This window comes from Cynoglossus semilaevis, chromosome 10 (genome assembly GCF_000523025.1).
Source record: "Cynoglossus semilaevis isolate Cse_v1.0 chromosome 10, Cse_v1.0, whole genome shotgun sequence".
Taxonomy (NCBI): domain Eukaryota; kingdom Metazoa; phylum Chordata; class Actinopteri; order Pleuronectiformes; family Cynoglossidae; genus Cynoglossus; species Cynoglossus semilaevis.
Window position 1 is genome coordinate 2218627 of NC_024316.1, and position 8292 is coordinate 2226918.

General features: G+C 40.3%; 1 protein-coding gene across 1 annotated transcript in view; it reads left to right on the forward strand.

Moving 5' to 3' along the window:
• The first annotated feature begins 3497 nt into the window (after positions 1-3497).
• Positions 3498-8292, forward strand: part of LOC103384549 (neural cell adhesion molecule L1.1-like) — a 14042-nt gene continuing 9247 nt past the window's right edge. The window contains exons 1-8 of the mRNA XM_025059110.1: positions 3498-3633; positions 4802-4816; positions 5753-5855; positions 6011-6180; positions 7236-7358; positions 7713-7883; positions 8011-8125; positions 8207-8292. Coding sequence (XP_024914878.1) covers positions 3501-3633; positions 4802-4816; positions 5753-5855; positions 6011-6180; positions 7236-7358; positions 7713-7883; positions 8011-8125; positions 8207-8292 — 916 coding nt within the window. The 5' untranslated portion in view covers positions 3498-3500. The remainder of the gene's footprint in view (positions 3634-4801; positions 4817-5752; positions 5856-6010; positions 6181-7235; positions 7359-7712; positions 7884-8010; positions 8126-8206) is intronic.

The window sequence follows — 8292 nt, forward strand, 5'->3', positions numbered from 1 at the left end:
TGTCCTCAACTTTTCTAACTAATACCAGTTAGCTAAAAAAAAAAATTTTAAAAAACGAAACCGCGAAACCATAGTTATGATCTAGGCAAAGATTAATTCGACTCAATGTTAGCTGAAATGATCTAGTTAGCGACACAAGCGTAGGTTAAAAATCTTTTACTTTTGTTGTACTAATCACACACAAAACAAACACATACGCACCTACATATATATATAATTATATATGTATAAATATATACATACATATGTATGTATGTATATACTGTATATACATATATGTATGTATGTATATATATATAAATATATATATAAGTATATATATATTTATAATGAATTATTAAACATTGGCCAAAAATTGCTTAAAAAAACGCAGGTTGTCCGTTATTAACTTTTTGCCGATTTGTCAGAATTGTCCAAACACTTAATTTCTGATTCCGATATTAACTGATATCGATACATTGAGGCAGTGGTGCCCTGGTGGTTAAGAAAGTTAACTGCCGCCTGCTCACTAAGGTGATGGGTTAAAGGCATAGGACACATTTTATAATTTACTTTCACTTTCATATACAGCTGTTTTCCCTTAAAGCTATTTTTAGGTCGCATCATTTGGCAAAACTTGGGTATTGTGTTATCGGGTTTTCATTATTGGAGAAAAAGTTCGATTGCGATTCTTACACATGTTGCATAACTGTATTAATATCAGACAATAATATCAGTCAGGTGATATTTTCCGATATCCCTACAAAAACAAATCTCACAAATATCCTGGATTTGAAAATATATCTCACAACCAAATAAATAACTGTTAGTCAAAATGGCCTTAAAACATCAGTTGAACGGTGCCGTGACAGACAGACTCGCTCAGGGTTTTAAATTAAAGCTCTGTCTCTTTATTGTGTTTTAAATGTACTGATAATTTCCATTAAAACGGGGAGAAGATAAAAGTCAGTGAGGCTGCAACGATCACAGTGAATCTAGGGCTGCTTCACACAACCGATACGTGAAGACCAGAACTGTGGCCATACGTCAGGAGATGAGCAGCTAATTCAGTAATGAGCCGTGGCTCTCCTGCCCCCCTCCCTCAAAATGTAGGGTCACAGCGGGGGGTGTCATGAATATGCAGATTAGAGGAAGTTGATATGAAAAACGACTGTTTTTAAGCAGCTGTAAACCAGACGGAGCTGGTTCTCTGTCGCCAGGCATGCTGGGATACAGACATCATTTATTTTCTCCGACCTCGCTTACACAACACACACGCACACAAGTCTCTTCTGGCTCATTTACTTTGTAAATCAGCCTCTGTGTGTTTGCATGTACAGTTTCACCAAAGCAGAACAGGCTTAAAATGAAAATTCAAAAATTGAAAGCAACTCTTGACGCGACTAAAAACAACCAACTCTGTGAAGTATTTTCAAAATAGTTTTGCATATTTTTCTTGACAATTTTTTGTATAAATATTTGTATGATTTGGTGTAAAACAGGGATCCTCAATCCCCGGTGCGGCGACCGGTATCGGACCGGTATTCAAAGAGAATCCATTCATATCCGTTTACTTTCCTCATTCAAAGATAATCCGGCAATATTTCAAAAATAATATCATCCAATCATCCAGACTCCAGTACTAACAAAATAAAAAGTTCAATGTTTTACAAAATTGACGTTTTATTTTGAAAAATTAGCGATCCTCCAACAATCGGCGCGCTACGTCTGGTCCGCAGTAATGGTCCTTGGTACAAAAAAGGTTAGGGACTGCTGGTGGAAAACGCACACATTCACATGCTGTTATTGCTCTAACTATGACAAGTTATCTAGTCACTTCCTGCCTGGATTATTGTACCAAAGTTAATACACAAACTACGACTGGTTAAGACTTTCAAGTCGATCTCCTTCCTCTGAGCTCATCACATGATTACAGATCACATCGCCTCACATATAAAGGCCATTACCAACCCAGCCCCTCCTTGCCTCCCCCTTCTCTTTCACATAAACATACCCTCCCCCACCCTCAGGTCATCTTCCTCCATCCATCTCACCTTACCACCCGCCCCACTCATTGCACTTCAACTGGAGCGCCCCCGACCTCTCTGGCATAACTTAACTCCACCTGATCTCTCTCTTGATTTGAATTGTTTTTCATTGTCTTCTGAATTCCTATTGTCTGTTTAATTTTACGATCTTATTATGAAGTGACGCTGAAGGTCCTGAAAGGTGCCGATAAATAGACATTTTTACTAACATCGAAACAATCTGACAACTATAGTAGATGGTATTAGGTTCGTGTGTGTGTGTGTGTGGGTGGGTGGATGGGTGGGTGTGTGTGTGTGTGAGTGTAATTACTTGACAGAGGGAGGTCTATATTAGCCAGCTGTCACTTCTGAGTATATATGTGAGTGTGTGTGATGCTTCAGGCGTTCACAGATTGATGGGTTATGTCACCAGCATCACCTAGAGCGCGCTCGCTTTTCCTTTTATGTCACAGACACAGCCGTGTGTGATGACATCATCTGGTCAATAAATAAACACCGAAAAAAGAAAAAAAAGTTTGACCAAAAAATAGTGTTAAAAAAGACACCCTTTCACTGAAAAATATTATTTTTAAAAAATACTAGATTTTAAAAATTTTAAAAATTTGCTTTCAAATCTATTACACAGGCACTGATTTTCTTATTATTTTAGGGGAAATGAACAAACCCGGCGTTGTGAGGTTTTGGCTTCTGTGCATGCACAGACGGTGATGTCTGAGAACAAAAGAGGGAAAAAGACTGTTCCATCTGTGGATGGTTTTAACTACACACACACACACACACACGCACACACACACACACACACCACCCATCATTGTCACGGGTCAATGTCCTGTCACCAGGCAGGAACAAAAGAGAAGATGTTTGGATGAATGGAAATACAGCTGAGGTGGCAGAAAGACACACACACACACAAAGTCACACACAAACGCACACACACACTTTTTGTAATGTCATTAGGAAAAAAATATGTTTCCTGCATCTCTGATTTGATCTCCTTTTAATCTGATGACCTAATCCTTTTCTCTGTGACAAAAACACTTTGAGGAACAGATGAGGGTTTTGTTAAGTGTGCTTTTTTATCAAGCCCTCACTGTCCGCTGCTAGGGACCGCTCAAAGTTGTCATAATAGAAAAATGTAAAAAAAAAAACATCATGGCTTGATCTTTGACCGGAGACTTGTATTATTATTATTATTATTATTATTATTATTGTTGTTGTTGTTGTTATTATTATTATTATTATTAATTTATTTATGCCTTCTCCCCCCATTCCTCCTCTCATCTCTCCCTCTCTTCTTCTCCCCTCCCGTAGGCAGTAAAATCACGGACCCCGGACCTGGACCTTCATCCAGAGCCTCGGTTTAACTCTGCGTCCAGGCTGAGACAGCGACCCCTACTGTGTGTGTGTATGTGTGTTGTTGTGTGTTGATGAGTGTGTGGGTGCGCTGCAGCACTTTTGATGGGACATTGAGAGATGTGCGCGTCACAGCATCGGCGGACGGGCTATAGGGGACGATGTTGCCCCGCCCTGCTCCTTCTCCTCCCTTTCTTCCTCCTCTCCTCCCCACCTCCGTTTGCTCAGGGAGCCATTCAGATTCCAGAAGGCTGTAAGTAGCAGCCCACAAACCACCTCAGAGTGGCCCAGTGTATTTTTATAATACATTTTAATGCATGCCCAGAAACAAGCTGTATATCCTGTAATTCCACCGTCTATCATCTATACATAGCCAACACATGATGTCATTAACACATACTGAGAGAAAAAGGTTAAAATCCCATCATCATCCCACCAACAACAATAATAACAACAATAATAATAATAATCACAACAACAATAATCCTAATAATAATATATGAGAAGTATTGTTATCATCCTTATTATTCATATTTTGTTTCTTTTTAGATCTTGTACTAACTCAGTATTGCCATACGAGCCGTTCATATTCAAATTTAAGCTTAAAAAGCTTTATCTCTTATTCCCGCATTAACTAATTGCTAGCTGCATTATTGAGGGAGTACGCAGCTGCGTACGTGATAAGGAACCGTTCCTCTCAGCGTCCTACGTTATCTGTGTTTAGTCAGTTTTTGTTTCCAATAGGACACATTAACAACTGCAATAAAGCACAAAAACAAACACGCCCTCAATCACACACACAACGGAATGACAGCGACCTGTGACCTCTCGCACTGCGGGCTAAGATCATAGGTCGAACATAGTTACTACAGCATCCCGGTAAGAGGTGAAGAAACAGACAGACAGGGAAGAGACAGATGAGAAGGAGGAGCCAGGAGTCAGCTTGACCTTCAGCCACATGACCTTCCCGCTTGGGTGTGGCTTAAATGGAGAGACAGAGAAAGATAAGGGGGGAGAGAGGGGGACAGAGAGAGAGGGAAATTGGGTTGTAAATGAGATGAGTGATGAAGAATATCACTCAATATCAGAACAGAGGAGCAGGAGAAAAACAGAGTTGTAAACTGTAAGATGTAAGATGATCCAGGAGCCACAGGGTCTGTGTGTGAAAACGGAGAGCATAAAAACCCACGGACCAAATACATCCAGCGTCCAGAGTCATTTGGTCATTTTATGCTTTCATATCACCGAGTATTATAAACTGCTGTATATGTTTGATAATTATATTTGACTTACGGGAAACACTGAAAATAAAGTATTTGTGGACATATATAAACCTTTGAAATCATCACTGACACACTGATGTGTTTGTGTATAAAACTGACTCTCTGCTCTACTTTCACTGCCTCCCTGTGGACAAAAAGATAAAATTCACAACAGTAAGTCACTCTTTTTCTTGTTGTTCCATCAATTATGAAACATGTTGTTTACGTTAATGTTTGTTTGGGAGTATTTCCATTAAACCTTCACGACTAAAACCAAGCGTCCTCAAGATTTGAACTTTAATGTTTGGTAACACTGTTTTTTGACCGTAAAACCCCGTAGCTTTAATGGATGTTTTTAGGGTTGTGATTTTCCACATTAAACCCTCTCACAGTGTCATTTCTCACCTTCAGAGTCAACTCTCCGTCGAACACTTAGAGCAGGATGTGGTTCAAGTCCATCGTTCAGTGTTGTCTGATGCACAGGCCCGGAGCATCTTCATTATCTTCACATCTGCTATGAATAATTTAGGGAATTTCCTGAAAGAGATAAAAGGCGAAAAAGATGATGATAGAGACAACTCACCTCCACTCAACCATCGTCAGGTTTAGAAACACTTTAGGCCATCATATATATACTGTATACACATGCAGTATATATACATGCAGTCATCCCAGGGGCAGTCTTGGAACTTAACCCTTGCGATATATATACTGTGTATATATATACTTTTTTTGCAGTTCCACATATCTTGCTTCATATATTTTATCTCTTAGGTATGTAGCTACAATCCAGAAAGAAGTAAAAATAAGAAACAAAAATTGAAGGTGTTTCCAAAGTTTTGACTGGGAGTGTATATACACGGGCTTTTGCTGGGTGAATTATTTTTCTTCTTCATTTTGCATTTTTTGGCTGGTGCGACTTATACTCCAGAGCGACATATAGTATCTGAAAATAGTGTGTGTATATATATATATACATATATACATATATATATAAAACCTAATTTAAAAGCTAAAAAATAAGAGCTCCATTTAAATAAGGACAAAGTTGGAAATAAAAACTCACCAAAGCAGTGTAGAAACATACGTGTGCTTTGTGTGTGTTTTCAGTGTCACAGCCTCCGGTTCTCACAGAAATGCCATCGTCGTTCACGGCGTTTTCTGCGGAAGACCTGATTCTGCCCTGTGAGGCTACAGGAAACCCAACACCGATGTACGTACGGTTGGCCTCCATCTCCAGTTCACTGAGCTAATCTGTGTGTGCAGGAAATGTGGGATTTTTAATGACACTTTTATGTGTTTGTGTACATTGACAATGAAAGAATAGGTGATTCTGATCAGTGACAATTTATACTCACTTCTCGTCAGTTTCCGGTGGGTGAAGGATGGCGCAGAGTTTGGCGAGGAGCTTCAAGGATCAGGGACTTTTAAAGCTGAAAAGGAAAGCGTGCTGGACTTTTACGAAGGAGTATATCGCTGCTATGCCTCCAACATCCTGGGAACAGCCATGACAGACGTCGTACGAGTCATCGTGGAGCGTGAGTCTTTTGTAATTGAATAATTAAGAACAGCTCAGGGGATAAACGGCTGTAAATGAAAGTGAAAGTCATAAAATTAGCATATTAGCATAATTGTGTAGTATCTGTAAGAATCGTTATTGGTTTTTCCTCCAATAATGAACCCCATAACACAACTGGGTTTTGTCAAATGATGTGCCCTTTGGGGACAAACGGCTGTAAATGAAAGTGAAAGTCACTAGATGGCAGCATTGCAGCTCATTTATTTAACTGGCACAAAGTTGATATCAGACATCCATATTTATTTTAGTTTTTTGTGATCTAACAGCACGACTGGTAAATACCGATAGTGCAGTCCTGGTCTAGAGCTTTGGCTCTGAATGTGGTAGAGTTGAGGTTCAACTTGAAGAAAGATGGCGATGCTTATCGCTAGAAATAGCTATATCACGCTGTGAAGGTAAAGTCACAAACACAAGGTTTTCAGAGTAACTCGATTTGCATGACAGGAGTAAGAGCAGGTGTATATATGTGAGGAAGTGGCCGAATCATGCAAATAAAAACATGACATGAGATAATATCCTGAGTCATGGGCTGCCTGATAATCAGGAAGTACACTTTCTGTTTTTCCCTTCCTCCCTCCCACTCTCTTTCTGTCTCTCTCTCTCTCTCTCCCCCCCTCCCACTCTCTCTCTCTCTCTCTCAGTCACACACACACAGTGAGGTCAGTTGAGGTCGACCAGTTTCTTCGATTTGCTCCCGTTACTGTAACAACCACATCCTGAAGATGCAGTGGAGATGTTTTAGTAATTACATTTAAAGTTTAATAAGAGGAGAAAGAGGAAGGGATTCTGGGAAATCAGTATTTCAGCTGATGGAGTCAAATACTTACAGCCAAAACAGAGCAGACAGGGAACAGTTCACGACCCCAAAAAGAAAAAAAACGATCCCTAGTGCCTGATAATACACACAAAAAACACAAAGAAAACACAAGTTACGAGGCAGGGTTGAGGGGTGGAGGACAGGTGTCCTCCTTGTACCTACCGTAATCAGTTGACATTGTTCCCCTCCTGTTTCAGCTCAGCCTGTTCTTCTGAAGCAACAAAAGATACACAAGAGAGCGTTTGAAGGCGAGAGCATTGTTCTGACCTGTAACCCCCCAGAGAGCTCCACGCCGCCAAACATCCACTGGATGGACATCAGTGAGTCTTCCATCCTCTGTCCCTGGGTCCTCTCTCCGTATGCTAACCTATTAAACCTGAGTGATTATGGAACAAAAAATAAAGACATCAAAATAGCTTAAATATAACATAAACATATGTAGCTATAGCATAATAGTCAAGCTAAATAGCAACAACATAGCCTACTGAGCTAATTCTGAGCTAAATTCTGGAAAATGTAATAGCAGGCTTTCATATGAGCTGATTAAATAGATAGATAGATAGATAAATATGTATATATTTATATATATGTTTACTAAGTATACCACATTATCGCTATGGTACGTATGTCTGGTAAGAATCCTGTCCTCCTGTGGCTCTCTTTCCGTGTCTTAGGCATGGTTCATATCGAGCAGAACGAGAGAGTTTTGGTCGGCCTGGATGGAAACCTCTTCTTTGCAAATCTCCTGAAGAGTGATAGCAAACAAGATTATATCTGCAATGCTCAGTACGTGGCAGCCCGAACCATTCTCCCGGAGGCTGCTATCGCGCTCACCGTCCAGCCCAGTGAGTTACACGTTACTGATCACAAGCACATTTCTATAAGTATATTTCTAAAGTTGCATTTTTAAGCTTTGCAGGCACTAACTATTTGTTCAGGTTATTTTACACTCCTACTCCTTCTCTCGCTCAGGTAATGATGTCAACCGTAGCAGAAAGCCACTTTTTCTCAGTCCCAGTGGGACTCACTCAATGGTGCACGCCCTCAGAGGTCAAACTGTCACCCTCGAGTGTATCCCCAAAGGCCTGTGAGTGTTTATGTCACCTGTGTGTGTGTTCTCTTTAGTCTTGCCTTGATTTGCTTACGGGATGATCTATCTGTTCCGTAGTCCCACTCCGGAGGTAGAGTGGAAGAAATCGGACGGCAGTCTCCAGGAGACAGGAGGCGATGTGAAAAAATGGGGGCGCTGGCTAA